General features: G+C 42.3%; 1 protein-coding gene across 3 annotated transcripts in view; it reads left to right on the forward strand.

Moving 5' to 3' along the window:
* The window catches only part of RALB (RAS like proto-oncogene B), a 79695-nt gene that overhangs the window by 44514 nt on the left and 11485 nt on the right, over positions 1–23696 (forward strand). For all 3 annotated transcript variants that reach the window (XM_077830512.1, XM_077830513.1, XM_077830511.1), the window contains exons 2-3: positions 11969–12133; positions 13411–13619. In XM_077830512.1, coding sequence (XP_077686638.1) covers positions 12020–12133; positions 13411–13619 — 323 coding nt within the window. In that variant the 5' untranslated portion in view covers positions 11969–12019. The remainder of the gene's footprint in view (positions 1–11968; positions 12134–13410; positions 13620–23696) is intronic.

Here is a 23696-nt window from a genome sequence, read left to right on the forward strand (position 1 = left end):
AACTGTCAGAAAGCTATAGTTTAGATGTTCTATCCTTCTGCTATAAACAATGTCTCATGGTATAAAAGATAACTTCTTCAGGCATGTTCTAAAACTGCTTTAGAATGCACTGTACATTGTGATTGCAGGGCATGTAGATAATTCTTGTATGGTAGAGGCATTTCAGCTTTGGCCTTGTGCTTCATGCAAAATCAAGACTTGTGTGTCTCTCATTAAGAGTGTGTATTAAGTTACAACTTTTGGCATACTTAACCTGTGAATGACCCACCAACTGAAGGTACTACAGAGTCTGATTACTCTAATGTAACTAAGGGCATGTCTACACTGGCAGAGTTACAGCACCAGGAGTTACAGCACCACTCAGAGAGCGTTGAAGGGAAACTGCAGTTGTGTGTTCACACTGTCAGCTGCCTGCGCAATAGCATGTTCACACTTGCGGCACTTGCAACGGTATTCGGAGCAGTGCACTCTGGGCAGCTATCCCCCAGAGCACCTCTTTCTCTTCTGCCACTAAGAGTTGTGGGAAGGCAGAGGGGGTCGCGGGGTATCCTGAGTTCTGTCCCAATGCCCCATGATGCATTGCTTTGCGTCCCAGCAATCCCTGTGCTTCCGTCCGCATTTGGTGTCATCTTTCAACGGTTTGTGTACTGTGCTCCCTGCCTCTTTGGGCTGCAGGAATGGATCCTGAACTGTTGACCAGTATGCTGCTCGCTCTGACCAACATGTCACAAGTAGCAGTGAAGTTATTCCTTAAACTACAAAGGCAAGAGGAGTGCGACATGGATCTCACCATGCGTAATAGCTACGACACGAGATTGCATGGGGGCATTCACGGAGGTGCTGACCATAGTGGAACGCCGCTTTTGGGCTTGGGAAACAAGCACTGAATGGTGGGATCACATCGTGATGCACGTCTGGCATGACGAGCAGTGGCTGCAGAACTTTCAGATGAGGAAAGCCACATTCATAGGACTGTGTGATAAGCTCACCGCAGCCCTGCGGCAGGACAAGGACACGAGAATGAGAGCTGTCCTGCCATTGGAGAAGTGCGTGGCAATTGCACTGTGGAAGCTGGCTACTCCAGACTGCTACCGATCGGTTGCCAACCAGTTCGGAGTGGAAGAGTCTACCGTTGGACTCATGTTGACGGAAGTCAGCAGGGTCATTAATTGCATCCTGCTCCTACAGCTGGAGCGCAGCTGGGACTGGACAGCCTCCTCTCCCCAAATGCTGATGAGGTCTAGCAACTCAGCATTGTTCCAAGCGGGGGATTGCTTCATGCGTGGAGCAGGCATGGCCACCCAGAAAGATGCGCTGAGAAGACCACTGCAGTTATCACCAAGCGAACAGTTAGGGGACTTTCAAAATTCCAAAGGAATTTACAGCGTGGGGATGAGGGTTGGTCACCTGAGGGCAGGGCAGTAGAGTTCAAACCGATGACCAGAGAGGTGAGAACAGGCACTGTGGGACACCTCCCGGAGGCCAGCTGCAGCGCTGATATCGACCACCGTGTCTACACTAGCACCTCAGTGCGGTAGACCCGGGGCAGAAAGCTCTGCGCCTCTTGTTGGGGTGGGTGTGGTTTGCTTTTTTTTTTAAAGTGCTACAACTGCACAGTTTCTGTGCACTACGTGGCTTGGCAGTAGGTACACCTCGGGAGTTACAGCGCAGAAAGCTGCTGTACTGCACAGAAACTTGCCAGTGTAGGCAGGGCCTAAGCATTATAGTTGCTGCAGAGGTGTGATCACTGAAACATTGCAGTAGTGGACAGTGAGGGTTTCTTGCTGCACTTGCTTTTGATGTCATGTAATCTTTATTCTTGGAGCTAATGGGTTAAACGTATCTTCAAATAGGAGATGCAGGTATTGGAAGGATTTAACAAAGCACTTCTGTTCAATCATTGGCCATGCAATTTCGGATTCCCATTTAAAAAAAAAAAAAACCCATAGAATAGCTGCTTTCAGAGGCAGGGTAGCAACAAAAGGAAACATTCAAGGGTATCAGTTGCACAGCAAGAAAACAAGAACAAGATTAATCTTGACAGTTTCTTCCACTGCATTCAGAGGCTAAAAGTAGAATTTTAGAGCTGTACCCAAGTTTTTGTTCTTCTTGCAAAATTCTAAGGTTTTTTTTTTTCTTGTCTGTTCAAACTATTTAGGTGTATTTATATGAATGTATGGACTTACGAGTTACAAAAGAAAAGTTTCAGAGTAACAGCCATGTTAGTCTGTATTTGCAAAAAGAAAAGTTAAAATGAATAAAAGCTAAGATTTATTTTAGCGAGGCTATAACCTTGTTTAAAATGGTGTAAATTCCTTATCCAGTAAAACATAGGGAAGTTACGGTAACATTTGTTGATGCTTGCAGTATCCTTTTTTGTACTCATCTTATTTTCTGCTAAGTATTTGGGAAGAAAATATTTTGCAGTTGTATTGTGAACACTTCTGGTGAAAAGAGAAGCTTTTGTATTTCGGGAAGGTTTTTAATGTTTATGGAACAGTATGTGAGTCTTTTAGTAATGATAAACTAAAAGGGATGCTGCAAGTTAAAATCTGGCTCAAAATGTAGGCTCTCACAAAATGGCCTCTGCAGATCTATGCAGTAGGAGCTGTACTGAATGCTGTGCCTCACATTCCAAGAACCACCCTAAAGCTGTTCAATCATTTTGGAGAAAGGGCAGGGAGACTTGTTCTCTAGTCTGCAGATCTGGTGTTCCAACAACTGTTGTAAAAGGCCTTACTCCCATAACTGCCCTCTTTTTTTTCTTTCTGCTGTTGTTTGTATTACAGTAGTTCTTAGGAGGCAACTTAGAATGGAGCCCTTTTGTGCTAGGCACTGTACAAAGATGAGTAATAGACTGGCCTAACCCCCAAGAGTTTACAATCCAAATAGACAAGACAAAGGGTAGCAGAAAGGGGTGTACTTTATGTGCAGAGGGATGATTTGCAAATGTCATGGTAATTCTGTGATTTGTAGTTTGTTTTTTTTGTTTGTTTGTTTGTTTTTTACTCCTTAGGATTGGGTTTAGTTAGGAAACTCTGTGAGCAGTCTTGGAATATTAACCTCCCATTGGTTGCCCAGTTGGTTTAACTTGCATTTAAAAAAAGTTATTTGGCAAGAGTTTTTGGAAGACCAGTAATGGAATTCAGTAGATCTTGTGCAGCAAGCACTATGGGCTGCTCTACACTAAAGCTGTAAGACAACCTAAATTATGCCAGTTCATTTACGAAAGTTACGTAACTGAGGTCAACATAACTTAGGTCGACTTACAGCGGTGTCTGTACTGTGCTGTGTCAATGGGAGATGCTCTCTTGCCGACTTACCTTCCACCTCTCAGGGAGGTGGACTACAGACATCGATGGGAGAGCATTCTGCTATCGACTTAGTTTGTCTTCACCAGACTCGCTAAATCGACACCACTGTATTCATCGCAGCAGTGCCAATTTAGCCAGAAATATAGACAAGCCCTAAGTTTCATGTGAGAATATAATGTCCCCTATGGACCAGCACTCCCTTTGATGGTCTTTTGTTTGAATAGCTTTTTTTATTTTCAGAGCAGGGAAGCAAGTGGGAGAGGCCCCTCGGGGTCCTTTTTCTGGGCAAAGTCTTGTTTGTGCCACCTACTGTAATCTAATCAGAGTTTTTTCAAATGACAAGCTTCAAATCATCACAGAAAAAATTTCTACCTGCCTAGTCACTTCTGCTCACAGATGGCTAGTCTTTCCCTACCTAACAATTGGTTATTCAAAGAGGTTTCCTCTTTGTGTGCAATTTAAGCTCTACATGTCATTTGCTCTGTTTCAGAGCATTGGGTTAAGGGTAAACTGAGATCAACCTGAAATGAACTTGCATGTGCAGTTAACTTAAGTTTCTCTTAAGTACCTTTGGGTCTATCAGAGACTCACTTATTTAGTGGTCCATACTTCACAATATACTTAGTTAGCTGTCCCCAAATCAAAGGACAGATATACCCATAAGACTAGTCCTCTACTCACCTGTCACTAAAGGAACCATCATTTGCTTATGGGAAAACATGGCTGGTAGGTACTATCCAACCCAGCAAGGGGTGACAGGATTTGTTCTCACTAGGAGATGTTTTGTGGGAATACTCCTTCAGAACAGTGCCCTTAATGCCATTCTTCACGCTGTTGGCCAGGCAAATTTCTTGGCAGATGACTTTAACTGCAAGATTCAGGACCAACGCAAGTGCTTCCTGAAGGATGCTATGTTGATTTCCCTCTCTTCTAGGGGAGGTTGACTTAATGCTTTTCAGAATAACGTGTCTGTTTTAGAGAACACTGCTTTTCACTGATTTGTATATTGTTTCATGAAATAGCTCTTGCATCTGTACCCTGTATCTGATTTAGTTCCTATGACTTCATTTATCTTTTTTCTAAGGTGTTGTCATCTTGGAGTGTAAGCACCTCAGAAACCCTGTTACTGTAATAAATCAAAGAAGATTACGGTTGGAAGAGACCTCAGGAGGTCATCCAGTCCAATCCCCTGCTCAAATCAGGACCAACACTCACAAAATCATCCCAGCCAGGGCTTTGTCAAGTCGGGCCTTAAAAACCTCTAAGTATGAAGATTCCACCACCTCTCTAGGTAACCCATTCCAGTGCTTCACCACCCTCCTAGTGAAATAGTGTTTCCTGATATCCAACCTAGACCTCCTGCACTGCAACTTGAGACCATTGCTTCTTGTTCTGTCATCTGCTACCACGGAGAAGAGCCTAGCTCCATCCCCTTTAGAACCTCCCCCACCCCCTTCAGGTAGTTGCAGGCTGCTATCAAATCTCCCCTCACTCTCTTCTCTTCTGTAGACTAAATAAGCCCAGTTCCCTCAGCCTCTTCTCATAAATCATGTGCTCCAGCCCCCGATCATTTTCATTGCCCTCCACTGGACGCTCTCCAATTTGTCTACATCCCTTCTGTAGCGGGGGGACCAAAACTGGATGCAATACTCCAGGTGTGGCCTTACCAGTGCCAAATAGAGGGGAACGGTGACATCCCTTGATCTGCTGGCAGTGCTCCTACTAATACAGCCCAATATGTCACTGGCCTTCTTGGCAACAGGGGCACACTGCTAACTCATATCCATACTCATTCTCGTCCACTGTAACCCCTAGGTCCTTTTCTGCAGAACTGCTGCTGAGCCATTTGGTCCCTAGTCTGTAGCGGTGCATGGGATTCTTCCGTCCTAAGTGCAGGACTCTGCACTTGTCCTTGTTGAACCTCATCAGATTTATTTTGTCCCAGTCCTCCAATTTGTGTAGGTTACTCTGGACCCTATCCCTACCCTCTGGCATATCTACCTCTCCCCCCATCTTAGTGTCATCTGTGAACTTGCTGAGGGTACAGTTAATCCCATCATCCAGATCAGTAATAAAGATGTTGAACAAAACCGGCCCCAGGACTGACCCCTGGGGCACTCTGCTTGATACCAGCTGCCAACTAGACATCGAGCTGTTGATCACTGCCCGTTGAGCCCGACAATCTAGCCAACTTTCTATCCACCTTATAGTCCATCTATCCAATCCATACTTTTTTAACTTGCTGGCAAGAGTACTGTGGGAGACCATATCAAAAGCTTTGCTAAAGTTAAGATATGACATCCACCACTTTCCCCATGTCCACTGAGCCAGTTATCTCATCATAGAAGGCACTCAGGTTGGTCAGGCATGACTTGCCCTTGGTGAATCCATGTTGAGTGTTTCTGATCATCTTCCTCTCTTCGAAGTGCTTCAAAATGGATTCCTTGCGGACATGCTCCATGATTTTGCTGGGGACCAAAGTGAGGCTGACCGGTCTGTAGTTCCCCAGGTTCTCTTTCTTCCCTTTTAAAAATATTTTAAAAATGCTTTTAGTATGTTTGTTTTTACTCTTTAACAAAGCAAAATCTGTTTGTATGATATTAGATTAGAAATTTAATGGTATTGGGGAGAAATTGCACTCATAGCACAAGAGGTTAATGCTAGACTTTGTGGTAACCGTGCAGGGTGGGCGATGTGTTAGACTGCTTCAGGCAAAGGTCTCTTTAAGCTGTCTACTCTAGGTGTTACTAAAACAAGATTAGTGAACCTAATTCCATAGCAAATGTTTCTTATTAAAACAGAGAATTGAAGGTTTAATTTTCTTTTAGAAAGGAGTTCAAAATCTGCTTTTGCTAATTCTTATGGCCTTAACCTAAAGAATCAAGCAAGTTTTAAAGATGGCAATCCGAAGATCTTGTCTGTAAGTACAAATGTTTCTCGTGAGAGAGGCTGCTGACATTCCCCAACACTTCAACCAAATGATAAAGTGGTTAGAGATTTTGAAACAAAATAAATTGCCCCAGACAAATTAAAGACGGTTGAGGAGAAAACCATTCAGGCTCCTGTCCACTAAAGGATGGCTCCCTGTCGTACAACTTGCAGTGTGCTGTGCAGTCTTTTTTTAACTGACTCTGCAGATGTGCTGTCACTGTGTCTGTGGCATTGTGAATTCTGCTAAGCCTTTCAACATTAATCTGCGGTTTGGGATGGACAGTTTATTGAGGGTGTAACAAAATGATGGATTGCATTAAAAAGAGGAAACTGCAAAGCAAACAATGTTTGCTGTCTTCTTTGGGAGTAGTTTTCTGCAGAAAGAGCAATGTTCGCACTTTTGTATGTGTTTTTGGTGGTCTAAGCCCTGTGAGGAAGGACCCAGTATTCATATTTGGCTATAAAGAGCCATATATACACTGGTTCCTAATAATTAGCTTTCTTAAGTAACATGCACATAATTGTGTGGGCAGATATATGCACTGTGCAAATATCTGTGGCAATAAATACATGGATTTTGATTGTAAATAACCAGTTACTCATCTTACTGGCCACTTGTAATCACCCAGTTTACATGCACAGAGTAGGAATCCAATTCTTAAAAGCCTGAGTGTCTTGCTTGAGATGGGCAAGCAAGGACAGTATGGGTTTAGTTATAGATCTCTATTTATGAAGCTTTAATATGATGTATCTTCCTGGCTCATGCTGCCCTGACTTGAAGCTGCATGTACTGGATTTTGGAGTGTGCATCAGATATGTTGAGAGGATGTATGAAATCCAAAACCTTATTTGACACTTTTCTTAGCATAAATTGCTAAGTTAATTGAGCAAACATTTTAATGAACCCTGCTCTTACATGATTGAGCATTAAATTTTCATTTAATATTTAAGCAGGGTTGTATTTTTAGTTTTGTGCGGAGAAGAACTCTTCTCTAATGCTGAGCAACTTAAAAAAATGTATATTCCTATAAGGACATAATGTGTGGTACCTTACTGCAGAAATAGCACAAGTGCACTGGCATTTGTCAGTCTCTCGTGTATGTTAAAACTCTGATTAAAAATGAGGCTTTTTTTCTTTAATAAAAGCCACCTTCCTTTCTAGTATCCAGTATTTATCGAAACCCTAATTAACTCCTGTAATTAGGCAAAAGGGAATTCTTTAAGACTACTTCTGTTTGAGTACTTTCAAATAAAGGCCATTGTTTACTGCCCATTCTTTCCTGTTTTCTAGCACACATTGTACAGCTAGCTTCTTTCTTCCTCATATCTAATGTAGGTATATGTAAAAACATCTAAACAAGCCACCACATAATATAAATCCTTTCCCCTACACAAGCCATACAAATGTGGTGTGTAAGAGATTTTCTTCGCATTTGTGACCCTAAGAACTCTTCAGTGCCAACTGGCAAAAAGTTCACTGTTCTGTAACAGTAGCTCCTGGCAGGTGACAAACTCACAACACCCAATACATTTCTTTCATAGTATTTATCCAAAGAGGGTCAAATGTGAGCTCTAATAAAAGCTTATGTCATACTGATCCTCATGATCATTGTGAGATGCATGTACGGATAACATTTAAGGAGCTGTGTGATTGATATATATAGGAAAGTATGTTTTAAAGTCTGAATCAAAGCAGAGTTGACAAGGAGGTTTTGACCAGATAAAGGATGTATATTCACCTGTCTGCCTTGGTTCACATGTAAAATAAGCATTGTAAGCCTATTTGCATATGGCGTCAGCATGAAGATATGAAGTCAGCAGCTATGTTCCCTGTAAGCTGCGCGGCTGTGCAGCAGCCTATTTAGCACTGCGCAGACACTCAAGGAACCTGCCTGGCTGGGAACTACCGGGGAAGGGGCGGCCCAAACCCAGCCATGGCCTGGACCTGCCGCAGCCAGGGCGCCCCTCCCTCAGCCTGAATCCAGCCCTGACCTGGACCTGCCACAGCCAGGGGAAGATGCGCCTCTCCCAGGGCCCCAACCCTGGAGCTGCTGCTGTGGGAGAGGCACCCCTTCTCCCCTTCCCCTCTCCCTGCACGCCCCCCCAAGCCCAGGTGCTGCTGCAGAGAGAGAGAGCTGGGGGGAAGTCCTCTCTCCCCATCTCAGCCCTGGGGCAGCCTGCTCCCCAAACCCCTCATCCCTGGCCCCACCCCCAGAGCCTGCACCCCAGCCCTGAGCCCCTCATTCCCAGCCCCACCCCGGAGCCTGAACCCCTCGGCCTCATTCCCACCACATGAATTTTGTTATGTGCACTAATATAAAGGTGATGTGTCACATCACCTCTACATTGGTGCACATAACTAAATTAATTACGCCTGTGTGTGGGGGAAAATTAGAGGGAACGCTGGTCATCACATTGTGGAATAAACTGGGGCGGGGGATCTCCTTGACCCTAGGGACAAAACAACTAACTCTGGGGATACAGTGTGGCAAAAGAACACCTCTCTGTGCTTCACTGAGGAAGCAAAAAGAATTTCATGAATGCAGTAAGAGGGATCCCAGCCTTGTTGGTTGGAGACTCTGGGTGATTGCTTTAGGCAAGAAACTATTTTAGACAAAGTTTTTAGCATGTTAAAGTTTTAGATTCTGGGAAACACTTTATACTTTTTTTGGTTTATATGGAAGAATTTGTTCCTATCATTATCCTTATTCACAATCTCTTAAATCTTAGTTTTTGGTGACGATCTTACGATTGTTTTCATTATAAATATATCTCAGTGCTGTGATGTTATATTGGAGCTAATCTTCAGTTGACTCAAACAAGCTGGTGTATGCACTGTTCCTTTTGGGACAGCTTACCTTGTAATTTCTGAGAGTGATCAATGGTTAAGGTCTTGACACTGCAGGGGAATGTTTCAAGGCAGCTCAGGGATTGGGGTGCACCTGTTGTTGTCCTGCAAGGCAAAATAAGGGCTGGCAGAGCACAGAGGAGATTGTGTAGGTAGCAAACAGACTGCTGCTGTTGGCAGCTGACACCAAGTGAAACACAAGCAGATTTTCCTTTCGTTGGAGGCAAGGGAGTAAAAAGTCCTGAGTACCCCCAAGGAAATGTCAACGTTTTCATGCAGAGCTGAGCCACTGTTAGCTACTGTGTCCTCCATCAGCTTCTTCTGTTAGTCAATGGCTGTTGATTCCAAATAGCTGTGAATTCACTGACTGTGTCTCAAAATGCCCTGTGTACAGGGTAGGAGGGAGACCAGAAGAGCATGACGGGATAGTAAGTGCCTTGATTCACTTGACTACATCTTCTCTCCCCCTGAGTCCCGTCTTTGCTGAGTCCTGGGCCTTCCACAAGTTCAGGGGTCTGGCTGTTTGTAAAGATATGCTATTCTGTTTTGAACATGTTGCTGTAAAGACTATGAAAGGAAAATGGTGATGTTGCAGGGTGTCTTCTGCTGGTGAATGGAAACTAAGATGTTTCCCCTAGAACAGACTTCTCTTCCAGTGACTTCATTTCTGTTGTACCAAACAATACCATAACAATACAATGAATAGGATGTTAGTGGAATACACAGTATGGAGTCACTACAAGCTGTCCCATTCTAAAGTGAATATAGAGGTGTCTTCAAGACACTACATGTTGTACAGTTTTATAAGGGAACTGATATACAAACTAATTTTTTAATTAAAAGCAAGACTTATTGTCAGTTTCTTAAACAACGTACAGACAGTTGGCTTTATAGCATGGAATAATGTACCCCTTCTTCTAAGTTTAGAGTTTTTCAGTCTGTCCAGCAATTTAATCACATAGCAGGACATCCCTGAGTGTGTTTTATAACAATGAAAATGCCTTGAAATTTAACAATTAATCTAGTTTTCTTATTGCATGAACATAAAGTTTAATAGTCTGTCCCTTTAAATGCTGTTTTGCTGCATGCTGGTCTTATTAGAACTCATTATTCTACAGTCTTGGATATGCCATTCTGAAATTGTTTGGTTAGCAACTTTTATCTGGTTGGAGATTTGTCCCACTTCTTACAAAAGCAGTGTTTCCAAACTTCTCGGAATGAAGTTGGCTACACCAGCCTCATTTTGGTGGAGCTACTTTCTGTTGAAATCTCCCTTCTCTGTTAATATTCTTTTCTCCTTCCCTTCTTCCATGGTGTGGCATTGCTTATGTCTTTTGACTTAGGGCCTGGTCCTGCAGCCACTACTCAGTGTGTGACTTCGTTGACTTCAAGGATCAAGCCCTTAATTTTAAAGTCCTCATGATAAGGACCCTATTGTCCTTGTATATCTGTATTGCACTGTATATGTCTATTGGACCATGTAAATATTTATTCCATTAACCTGTGGTTCCTAGTTTGGGAGCAGCTTATTCATCCTGGACTCTAAATCAGCATGTCCCTGTCTCCCAAATGGTTCAAAAGTAGAGTCTATCAGAACTGTGATTCTGTCAGCAGACTTATGAGATTCTTACCTCCACAGACTGACAGCCAACGCCAGAAATATCTAGGATTTTCTCTGAGCTGTATCTGCACGCTAACATTGAGCCTACCATCAGGTCCCTGCATTTTCATGAAGTTGATGATGTTGGTTACATCCTGTTTAAGAAAATGTAGCCACTAAACCTTATCTCTTCTCCTCCACCTCCCCTCCTTCCCCCCTTCTGGCAACATCTGAGTCAGGAGACAGTGGGGCTTAATTTCTTCCCTTCCTTCCAGCTAGTCTGTGATAGAATAGGATTAATTGAAAGAACATCTATCACAAGTGAAAGTCCTAAACGTCCAGTTTGCACTACACACAATATGTACTTTGCTTGTAGTTTTGTGTCTAGGGGGTAACTTTTTCCATGTTCAAGTATGGAGGTTTGTTATGGGTTTATTTTAGCCAACCACTTTAGAGGAGGAATGGAAACTGTGATTGACACTTCCTCCTTGGGCTTACAAGAGAGACCTGGGAATGAAGAACTAGACTTGCAACATCAAAGAAGCAAAGAGATTGTCAAAAAGAAAAGGCAGAACTACATAAAACAAATAGTGTTGTCATAACTAATAGAGATGTTCAGTTAAATGTATTTTTCTGTCTTGTCTGCCAAGACTTGCTATTGATCTTTGTCTGCTTTCAATTTGTCTGTAGGCAGTAACAGCAAAAGTAATCCCATTATTTTTAAGGAGATCTAAGGCATAACACTACTGTCAGATTTTAGGTTTTAAGGAGCAAAACATTGAAAAGAAATATTTTAGGAAGGTGTTAATAATGTCATAATGGTATCTTTATAGTTTATTTTAAGCATGATCTTGACCATTCTTCTACCTTTTTAGGTGGAAGGGGAAGAGGCAGAAGTCTCCTCTCCACAGAAAATTTCTCATTTGTAGTCCCTGTCCAGAAGATAAGTTTTTTGATTAAACTCTTGTGAATTGAGACTTAATCACCACTTCTTGAAAGTTGTTCTTTTCAGACTTCAAGTTTATTTGTTATCAACAGGCCTATAATACTGGTTCCTATTTCTAACAATGCGAACAGTAAATGGCAAGAAAACATGCAAACTGGTTCAGCCATACCATGTGCAGACTCTTCCAGTGTGATTTTTTTTTTTGATTGCTAGAGGTGTTTAACAGTTTTTTTTCTCTAACACCAAGGATACTGTTATATTCCATGTACAGACTTACAAAAGATTGTATACTTCACCTATGTGACTACTTCTGTCTTTTTTTCCTGCAGCTCTTAAATTAGCTGTTTGTTGGCACTTGACAACTGTAAATAACCAAGACGATGGCTGCCAGCAAGAACAAGAACCAGAGTTCTATGGCCCTGCACAAAGTAATCATGGTTGGCAGTGGAGGCGTGGGCAAATCAGCACTTACACTTCAGTTCATGTATGATGAGGTAAGAAGAGTTAGCACAGATTGCTTATTACGCTCCATGAATAATTGACAGTCATTCTGCTGGATTTTCTTTGTGCAATCAGTAAAATTATTCTAAAGATGTTTCAGTCCACCACATTGTCTCAAGTGTTGTTGGTGCAGTTAAACTGTGAGGTCTTTTGAGACAAGTTACGATTCAAGTAGAAGTAAACACTCTTATCTATTTTTGAGGCAGATGTTGATGAAGAAACAATGCAAAGAAGATTGCAGGCTTCCTTTATGCTAATTCTTTAGTACTAATATACTGGGCTCAAGCCTGCTTTCAGTTTGCAGATGCATGTCTTGTAAATCAGTTTAAGTTCTGTAGCTAATTTTGCAAGGTCTACTCAGGGAGGCATGTGCATCTGTTAAACGGCAGGATCACAACTTCAATGAATAGGTTAAAACAGAACTAGAGATTGCATTTTTCAATAGCCTATGCCCCTACTCTAGTCACTCTGACAACTGTTTGTGATAATAAGTCATTACAAAGGAAAAAAACACACTAAAATACACCCAACTAAAAAACCCCAAGAGGTATATCAATGGATGGTCTTTGGAGTCTGTCCTAAAGATCAACAAATGTGGACTATTTTTTACCAAGTTGGCGGAGTAAGTTCCAGAATCAAGCTGCTCTCATAGTAAACATTCTGGTGGCAACTCTTTCCCTTTCTTAATGTGTAGGGACCCCTGCTGGAGCACCTAGACCACAGTTGGTACAAAGATGTGCCTGGAACAGCATGGTTGCCTGGCGCTGAGTATCTGTGTCACTTATGTTTGTGTAGGTCGGAACCAGTACCGTAAACCTCACCTAGAATTCATTAGCTGTTTAGTGTAGATTATAGAGCACTGGTGTATGTACTCAAAACAATATGCATCACTTAACAGTTGAGCTACTGTGTTCTGCACCTGCTTCAGCTTCTGAATTGATTTAAGGTGTATCTCCATGCAGAGGGCAGTTCAGCATTCTAACTGAGGTGACAAAGACAATAACAGTACCAAGGTCTACATCTGAGAGAGAAGGTCAGAACCTCTCTCTCTCATAGTTAAAAAAATACTAAAGCCATAAAACTGGCATGAAATAGTTGACAATGATTAAAATAAAAAGGTCTTTCAGGAGTATATATACATCGTACAATGGCCATTAAAAGTGGAGAGGAATGTGATGAAGCAAATATCCAAAGGGAGGAGTGCCACATCTGAAAAAGTCAGGGGTACTGTAGATTATTATTATGATTTCCCCCTTCTTATGTTCCTCAGTTTGTAGAAGACTATGAACCTACGAAGGCTGACAGTTATAGAAAGAAAGTAGTTCTGGATGGGGATGAATTCCAGATAGACATTCTGGATACAGCGGGACAGGAGGATTATGCAGCTATTCGAGACAACTACTTCCGCAGTGGGGAGGGATTTCTCCTTGTCTTCTCAATAACCGAATACGAATCCTTTACAGCAACAGCAGAGTTAAGGTAAGCAGTGTAGTTGGATGGAGGGGGGAAAAAAGATTCAATTCCGCAAGCTGCTTTTTGATATTTTGCGTGTATTTACATAGATCTGAGTAGGTTTGATAACATGAATATGGAATTGTTTGTGTGTTTTGTAGCTCAGTAATGGGTAAAGGATAAAAAGGTAAACTTACTGCTCCTGAGTTGCATAAGCAAACAGAACATTGAGTGTAAGACATCAGAAATCTTGTATCTGAGCTAACCCATTTTCCCTATTTAACTTCAGTTTATATATTAGGACAGTAATCAACTCTTCACAATTCTTTAATTTTGGTTTGTATAATGCTCATTTTTCCCTGCCAAGTAGCTTGAAAATGTTTTTCTTTTGTCTTCTGTACTAGTTCAGATACTTGCGCAAGTTTTTCACAGCTAGCAGATGGTTCAGTCTCTATTTGCCACTCTCTTCCCCATTTCCCACATACACACACTACAAAGGAGGTATAGCCATCTCTGATTTCAGTTGTATCCCAAAGGCACGCTGCTGAAAGGAAAGCAAAACAGGCCTAGTAGTCCTTGCACATGTCCCAGCGCCCTGTCTGGGATGATTTAGTTGGGGATTGGTCCTGCTTTGAGCAGGGGTTTGGACTAGATGACCTCCTGAGGTCCCTTCCAACCTTGATATTCTATGATTGTAACAGCTTGCATGAAATGCCAGTGGCCTTGTCAAGAGGTTGAGCTGGGTCTCATGCTGGGATAGGCTCGCTCAGAGGCATTGGTGCCTGGCACTTCTTCCACAAACTGTAGTGCTGTAGACTCTGAAGAAGGGGCTTTCCTTGAGGAGTCCATCCAAGGCAAGAGGTCAGCCATAGTATCATTCCCAGGAAGAACTCTTCATGCCCCTTTCAAGCATTTTTTCCATTCTTCCTTCAAACAACACTCCTTCAGACTCTTAACTCTCTCACCCCCATGCATCCATGGTAGCCCTCCTAACTCCTCCCTATCCACTGTCTCTGGTTTTTGGTACTTGTCTCTCCCTCTCCAAACAATCAGCTACTCTTATCCTTCAGTGTTGAAGTCATTGACATCTTATGCATCCCTCTTGGTCTATCTGCTTGTTTTCTTGCCCTGGCTTGCTTGCAAGTCCATTAACAAGCAGTGAATTCAAGCAAGTTCCTCTGATCCATGGACCTGCAAAATATACATAAACATTGACACTCTGTACCTCAAAATGTATTCACCACTGTGATATGATTATATGTTTTGAACAATGCATGCCTTGTGAGGTATCATTTAAGAAGTCTTGATCTATTGAACATTAATATCCTGTTGAATTATATGCACTATCATTGTATGTGAAGTTATGAAATATTACTATATATTTGTTACTGAAATATGTGGTAAGTGGGAAACACCCACAGCCAGCCATTCAGTGGCAACAACAGAGCAACTAACGCTGACAAAACAGATTTACATTAAGATTGGCTAGACAGGCATTGATGGCCCATTAAGGAGAATCCAACTCTCCCAGTGGCCCTCTCAGAGACTCCTCAGAGGGCACTTACACAATGGAGGCAGCCTTACCCCTGTGACACAGCAAGGATCTTTCTAGCAGCTGGAAGAAAGTATAAAAGAGGGACAGTGACCTCATCACGTGGCCTCTCTCCTCCCCATGTCAACACCTGGAAGATCATTTGGAAGACACAGACTGTGAACTGGGGAGATCAGTCCTAGGCTGAGAAGAGGATTCAGGCTGTGTATTAAGAACTGTAAACTGCCTGGAACATCTTGTGGGTTGAGAAAAACTGTTTGATTCAGATCTTAGGCTATGTTTACACCGACATTTTAAAGTGCAAAATGTCCCTTTTTTGTGCTAAAACTGTGGAAGCCTCTACACTTGTAAATGACTTTTTGCGGTGAAACTCAGAAGTTTTACCGCAAAAGAAAACCACCTTCACGAGAGGCATGCAGTTCTTTCCGCTGTTCTTTTTGCACTGTTGTGAAAGTGAAGACACCTTCTACCTGTGTAAACACCTTTTGGCCTCCAGAGGATATCCCACAGTTCCAAAAGTAACCACTCCGGCTAGCATCTCCACAGCTCTGACGCCAGGTAAATGGCTGTCCGCCCTTCCCCCCGTAAACCCCTGGAAGTTTGAAACTCCCTTTCCCTTTGCTTGTAGATGTGATGGGGAAAGTAGCCAGATAGCAGGGGATTTAAAAAAAAATGCTGCAAAAGAAACAGGGAAGTAATGGGGCTGCTGGGACATGAAGTAGTGCATCACGGGGCACTGAGCAGGGACCCAGAATGCCTTCTGCTCACCCTTCCCACAAGACCTGTCGAGAGAGCTGCACTGTGGGGTAGCTGCCCTGCAGCACTGCTGTCATCGGTGATGGAAGTGCTGCTATTGTAAACACTCTCTCTGACGCCTGAGGAATTGAGTACCCAAACCACCGCTTTTCTTTCACCGGTTCCCTATCACCGGTGAAACTTACAGTGCAAAAACTCTGCAGGTATAGACATACCCTTACTCAGTCTGATAAATTTAGGATTTAGAATGCAATTTTATTTTTATTTCTTATGTAACCAATTTTGACCTCTGTGCCTAACACTTATTATCACTTAAAATCGATCTGTAGTTAATACACTTATTTTAATGTTTTATCCTTACCGGTGAGTTTGTCTAAGCTTCTTGTCTAAACTGCTCAGATTACAAAGGCTGGGTGCATGTTCACTATTCTTTGACGAAGTGGCGAACTAATTAATGAGCTTGTATTGCTCAAGAGAACATCTTGAGCAATGCAAGATGGTACATTACTAGAGTGCAAGAACATAGAATGGCCATACTGGGTCAAACCAAAGATCCATCTAGCCCAGTATCTTGTCTTCCGACAGTGGCCAATGCCACGTGCCCCAGAGGGAATGAACAGAACAGGTAATCATCAAGTGATCCATTGCCTGTTGCCCACTCCCAGCTTCTGACAAACAGATTGGAGGGAATTGGCTAGAATCTTCCTGTATATTATTCATGAGTGGCTTAGAGAGCATTCATGCAACTCAGCTGGGTGTGTGTAGGCCCTCTTTCTACTACATCTGCCTATCCTATTAAACTGTCAAAGATGAGTATCTGTAGACTGTTATGTGCCACAGTAATTACACAGTTAATCTTCATTCTGACACTTCATTTTACTCTGAAAATTCTCACTGTCTTGATCTAAAGTCCTGTTAATAGGTCATTTTGTTTCAACTAGTGTCCATCATCCCTGAATCACTCATGGTCCAAGCATCCAGCCAAAGTAATCACTGCACCCCTAGAGTGCTGAGTTGAGAAGAGGGCACCCAGACCATACCATAGATCTGTGAACTTTCTTGTGTTCCCACTCTGGGGTGTGCTGTGCAGGCCCAGAAGATCACATCAAAGAGGAGGCCATGATTATTGAACATGTCCATGGACAGTCCAGTTCAGCTGTTATCAACAGTATTAATGACAATACAGTAGGATTTACCCTTACAGCCTGACAGTTGTGTGCATGAGCCTGAAGAAGAGGTCTGGCAGAGAAAGATACCAGCTATATTATAATCTTGGCAATAATTAGTTTCACGAGAGTACTTGAAGACTTGGAGAGCCTTCTCTCTTGGGTGGATAAGGGAAAGGTAGACTTTTGGCCCTAGTATCCTGGAATATTTTCAGGCTGGGCTAACTGTACCAACTAAACCAAAGTCACAGAATTCAGAGAAAAGGTCAATTCAATACCTAATCGGATACTGAGGTTTTTGAAAGCCATGGAGATCTGAGCCCATGAGGGCAACACCATCTTCTGCCCTTGTTCCTGCTTGGGACTTCGATCTTGGTGTTCAGTACTCTTGCACCCCTTCCAGCTGAGCCTAGGAGAAGGATTATGTTCCATTATTATTATTACAGAATTTGTTTTTCATCACAAAATGATTGGCCAGAAGGCTTGAAGAGCGAAAGGTGCTCTTAGAGAGAGAGCTTTATATGATTTTCCATAAGGATGAAGTTTGTTCTTAAGAACCTTTCCAGACGTCACTCCAAGGATGATATCTGTCTTCCATTGTAGAATGGAAAGTTGCCCTGCCCACTTTCTGTCCAGTCCCCAGAAACTGCAAAGGAGCATAGATCTAGTTGCTTGGATGCCTACATGGCACTAGGAGCTCACCTAAAAAGAGTGGCAAAACTTGGCTTTTAGAGACTGTTCCTCATATGCTAAGGACCAAGAAAAAGCCAAGCAGATTCCAAAATGGGATAAAGAATTGATTTGGGGCCGAAGAAGCACTTGAGAAATGGAAAGCATGTTTGACCCAGTGGATTCATTGGGGGTTGGGTTCGGGTGGAAAGAAGGAATGGGAATATTTGGGTCTAAGTTGTTGGCTAATGTTCATGAACAAAAGTGGTCCACCAAGTCGTCTTCTCAACGAGCAGATGAACGACTAAGATGGGCGATCTCTATCTGAAACACAAGCATCTGGACTGGTGTAGATCATCTGAGAGTGGCTGCAAATCCCAAAATGTTCCTATTTAACATAGATAATTTTGTCTTATGTAGCAACATACTGTATGGCAAAACCTTTTAGTCTTTGCATAAGAAACACTGATGCCAGCATTGCTTTAAGGTGTGTGGACCCGTTATTTCTTCTGAGGCTTGCAGAAGTTGGAGTGTCACTTAAATATTCCTAACTGAGAAGGAAAACAAAAAGTCTGTTTTCTAGTTTGGAGCTAGTAATTTACGCTTCTTGGTCTGAAACCTTGACAGTGCTCCTTGGTAAATTTTTGCTAGAGAATTGGTCAGTTCATTTTTTCTTGTTGGTAAAAATGATCTTTTAAATGCTTCAGCTGTTAGTATTTTTGCTTCGCCTTTAAAATGCCTGTAGTATATTTTGATATTGATCTGACCTTTGTCTTCCATTGGAACATCACCTCCAGAGTTTCTCTCTCTTTTATTGAACATCTTCAATTTATAGTCTTAACACCAGATATTTTGAAATGACAAAAGCTTTGATTGCTGAGCCAGGAAAGAGAACAGAATCTTATTTTTTGGTTCTCTCAAATAGTTGCTTAAAAATAACTGCCTACAGCTCAAAGTAGTATTTCTGCAGCAAATAAGACAGCTGAAAACCAATACTTATATTGTGTATAATAAAAAAGCCTTGTGGATAACAATATTAACAATCTGTAATGGGAATTGTGTACATATATGCAATAAAGTACCAATAACTTGGAATATAATACAGGACCCTTTGATTCTTAACAATGAATAAAAATATTTGAGAACTACAGAAATACTGAATCTGCTCTCTGAGGTCAGGTCTACGCTAGAAACTTACACTGGTTTAACATCTACACCTTGCTCAGGGGCTTAAAAAAAATCCACACCCCTGAGCAACATAGTTACTCTGATCTATGATCTACCCCTGGTGTAGACAGCACTATATCAACAGGAGAGCTTGTCCTGTTGACATAGCTACTGCTTCTTGCAGAGGTGGATTAACTACCCCAACAGGAGAAGCTCTCCCATTGGCATATTGGTGTCTTCACTAAAGCAGTGCAGCTGCGCCATTGTACATGTAGACAAGCCCTGAATAAAACCTCAAATGTAGCCCCTCACAAAGCGTGCCATCCTACTGTGATTTTTTTTGCAGTTGTTGCATCAACAGTACAGTATAAAGAAATAAATCAAAACACTAGCCCTGCATCCAGTTAGTAGTAAAACTCTTGTGCATTCTGATGACAAACTAGGAAATTTGACTACCTCATCAACCTATGATAAAAATGGGGCTCTTTGGTTTTTTTTTTTTTTTTTTTTTTTTCATTTTTAATTTTTTTTGTTTAATCTGTCCTTTCCCCTGTGTTTCCTGGGGAAAGAGAAATGGATGCTTTAAACTTGGAATTAATCCATATTCAGGAGAACCTACAACCCCGTACCCTCCTGCTTTTCAAGTTAGAAGGAAGATGCCCAGCAATGAGATGGATACCTTGAGGGAACTTAAAGGATTCATCTATCCAGACAGCATTCAGCGTTGTTGGAATTTTGCTTCAGGGAAGTCTCCAAGTGGAGTTGCTGTCATTCAGATTTGCTTATGGTCCTTTCTTTAATGAGCTCTGAGGCAGGAAAGACAATTGGTTCTTTTTTTCTGTTACAGCTCTTTCCAGTTGTTCCTTGTACTTGCTCCATGACCCAGCACTTTGGGAACATTATTCAGGCAGTGTGTTAGGGGATAGGTAAAATTTTGACAAGCTCCTTAGGTGCAACAGAGAGAGACCTCCCATCCGACTGAAGATTCTGCAGTTTTGGAGGAGATGCATCCAGGCTTCGTCTCAGCCAGAGAAAGGGCTGCTTTATTGTGGAGTCTTGGGGATAGGATTACGGGTAAACAGGGTTGGAGATAAGAGACAAGACCCAGAGACAACATGTTCTATCAAATGTGATCGGGAAACCCATTAATTTCAATAGGAGTTGAATAAGGCAGATTATGAATTTAGCTAATGGTAGTGTGTGTTTGGGCTGGTAACTGAAAGATTCTGATACCTCCCTGTGCCCGCAAGGGCTGGGGGGGGGGAAGATACCAGCAAAAGGAGGACACTCAGGCCTAAGAATAGTAAACTATGCTTTATTGAAGTAAGGAAGAACTTACGCTCTAATCTGTGTGGGGAGCCCCTAGGACGTGCGGAGGGGCTGCAGGGGACTCTGGTCGTTCAGGACAGCTGACCAGGCAGGACTCCGCCAGGGGGGAGTCCTCTGCGGCGCTATATTCTCCGTGCTTATCTCGGGGTTACATGGGGTCAACAGCTGGCTACATTCTTATATGTACGATTTATGCTTATTATATAAACTGTCTCGTTTACAGGCAAAATATGCTGAGCTATGCTACAATGTCTTTTGGCAGGGTCTGTCGGACAAAATTCATTTAAACTGCCTGCATCCTCCGCTTACATCCAGTCACATCAGTCCACCACTTAGCTCCTCGCCAATCTTCCGCAACCTTGCCCTACACTCCCTCAATTTGAAAATATGGGAGTTTTCCCCTTTCACCATTGAAAAGAAGGATTACCTACCCATCTCATTGGACAAAACACTAATTTAAATCTTAAGCTGACAACCACTTCTTTAATCTTTTGAGTTTTTGAAAATTGTATAGAAAAGCACTGACATGACAAAATTCATGTAAATGATTACTAGATTTTCTGTGATCAGATTCTTTATCATAGCTGTATTTCAAGTCAGGCTAGAAATCCTGCTGATATTCAGATTTTGATAGTTAATATGTATATTTGCTGTTTTGTCATTTTACCTGCCTGTGCGACTCTGAAAAGCTAACTGTTAGTATCTTGTGATTCTAATAGCTGGTTGTGTTCAAGTGCATAATTTTTCAGTTTTGTATAACGTGCACTTGAAGTGACCTTAATTGGAGCATCTGTTAAATACAATCAGCTATTAATGGGAAATAAACTGCAAGCAGCTACTTGTACTAGCTTCTCTGTCTAATCTTGATAGATGAGATATTGTATTAATTTGATTGCATGAAAAAACACAGTTGTGGGTGTTCATTATATATTGCTTCATCACATAATGAAAAGATATGAAAAATGAGCTAAAAAGAACTGTACACTTCATTTCTTAGAAGAATAAAGAAACTACAAGTTGACTCCAGCATATGCTGCTAACACAAGATTTCCTAGTTTTGGCAGGAACTCATAACTTTCACTAGCTTCCTCGATGTTTAGACAATACCTTTGAAAATTATGCTGCTTGCTATTGTCTTAAACTCTTATTTTTATTGATTAAAAAGGTTGTTTTTCTTAAAGTAAATCAACTTGAAGGGGTAATAAAAGATGCCTTCAGTTATCGAACTGTAACCTTCCAAACTTATTTCATTGAGCCTTAAAGTGTTCTAGTCAGTCTTTTAGTAGAAGCAAACATACTTCCTTGTGGAGGAAGGGACATCTTTGTGGTTAGGTCACAGGTCCTGGAGCCAGGGAGCAGGGTTTTGCTTTGTGTCAATGTGACCTTCCACAAATCTTTGAACTTTTCCCTCCCTCTGTTTTCCCTTCTGTAAAATGGAGATACTACTCCCCAATTTAGAGGGATATGTACCTATTTATAAAGCCCTCTGAGATCCTCCAGAGGAAGGTGCTATAGAAATGTAAAATGGTATTTTTTTTCTTAAGTTTAATTTATTTTCCATTTGTGGAGTATGGATAAATAAAAATATACATTAGATGTCTGACAGATCTTATTAATACTATCACAGCTTTTCTGTTTAGCACTTGTGTGTACAGAGACAGTGCACGGCAAGCTTGGGTGTAAATCTGCAGCGCTCTAGTCTGCTGCGCACTGAGTTGCTGTGTGGAAGAGCCCTTAGATTTATCAACCAAATGAGTTTATCACCATAAATATTTATCAACCATAAATATATGGTACAAGACTTTTGTTTCAAAGGCCATTTGTACTCCACTATAGAAGCTCTCCTTTACTGGAGTCAGATGAAGAAACAGATATGGTGTTCAGCCACACACCGCAAAATGTAACCTTTTCCAAGTGTTGCTTCCTATGCATATTCCACATGTGGGGGTACACATGTGCACCATGAAACTTGAGCCTGGGAATTCTTGCAAATAGTGTCCATTGGTCCACTCCTGTGCTCTGGATCTCCTTGTGCTCATTACCGAGTGTATGTAAGGAGGTGCGGACTGACTGCCTCTCCAGTTCCTTCTTGCCATCGCATGTGCTGAGTCGGAATCCTCTGTGTCTGGAGTTATCCCTGTATATTTACAGAGATGAAAACAATAATTGTATATGGTTTTAGTGTTTCATAGTGTTTTTATAGCATCTGCAGAGTTAGCTTAGTTTCTCCACCCCAGGGACCATCTCTGTCCACAATGACTGCCTAGAATCCCAGGATTTAAACACTGCATCTCCTGTCCTCACTCCTTCTCAGTCAACAATGACACCAGTGCTGCCTTTACTGCCTTGGGGAGGTGCATATCCCTGCAAAGTGCAATATTTGTCACTTCTTCTCACCCCAGACCCAAGAGGGATGAGAGCTCTGACTAAGAAAATACATCATGGAGAAAGCCGGGAGACCCTCTTGTATACTGGCCACAATCCTCTAGCAGCATATCTGTGAGCACAAGCTCTGGAGCAGAGGCCAGAGGAGACAAAGACCCATTACCTCTGGCTTCTCTTGAGAGTAAGGAACACTCTCATAGACACAAAAACTGATTCCCCTTTAAGTCTGCTTCCAAGAGAAGGTTTCCCCCTCTGATGCCGTCCAAGTTGGGTGAGTCTTCACATACAAGCTCCAAGGACTTAGGTCTACCTAACCCTCCTGACCACAGAAAGAAAGCAGAGAGCATGTAGGAGCAAAGCTCCAACAGTTCCGGCCCCCATACTAACACCAGTGCTGACTAGGATTTCTAGCAAGGCAAAGGATCAGCATCCACCATTGCCAGCCAAAAGCTCCAGGAAGGACACTCTCTAATGATACTGACCTGGCCCCATAAGGATCTGCAAGGATCTGCCAACAACTAAGTTATTGTGGCGCAGAATCTGGCATAACCAATAACCGGGACCCCTCATAATCTGGGACAGACTGAGACATATACTACCCCAAAGGATATCTTTCCCTTCCCAGACCCACAGTCTCCTTTACTTTCAGACCCAGTTCTTCTGAGGAATGTTCTAACCCCAGAAGAGGATACTGCTGGAAGGAGGAGGATCTTCTCACCCACCTTCTCTCTCTAATGTTTGGATAATGTAGATAACGACTGTCTTCTATATAAACAAACAGGGTGGGGCAAGGCTCCTCCCACTGTACATGGGGTGGTCAACTTATGGAATTGGTGTATCCGAAATCACTGTAATGTATCTGCCTGGTGCTCAGAACTCACAGGTGCTCAAACACTTTTCCAGCAATCATGGGTGGGATTTACACAATTCAGTGCTGGGCAGCATTTTCCCTCAGTTGGGAACACCATCTTGGGAGCTGTTCGCCTCCCAGAAAAACAAGAAGCTCAATGTATGTTGTACCAGAGCAGTTCAAGGTCTGGACTCCAGGAGCGATGCCCTTCTCCTGTTCTGGACAGGCCA

Source organism: Eretmochelys imbricata, chromosome 11, assembly GCF_965152235.1.
Source record: "Eretmochelys imbricata isolate rEreImb1 chromosome 11, rEreImb1.hap1, whole genome shotgun sequence".
Lineage (NCBI taxonomy): Eukaryota > Metazoa > Chordata > Testudines > Cheloniidae > Eretmochelys > Eretmochelys imbricata.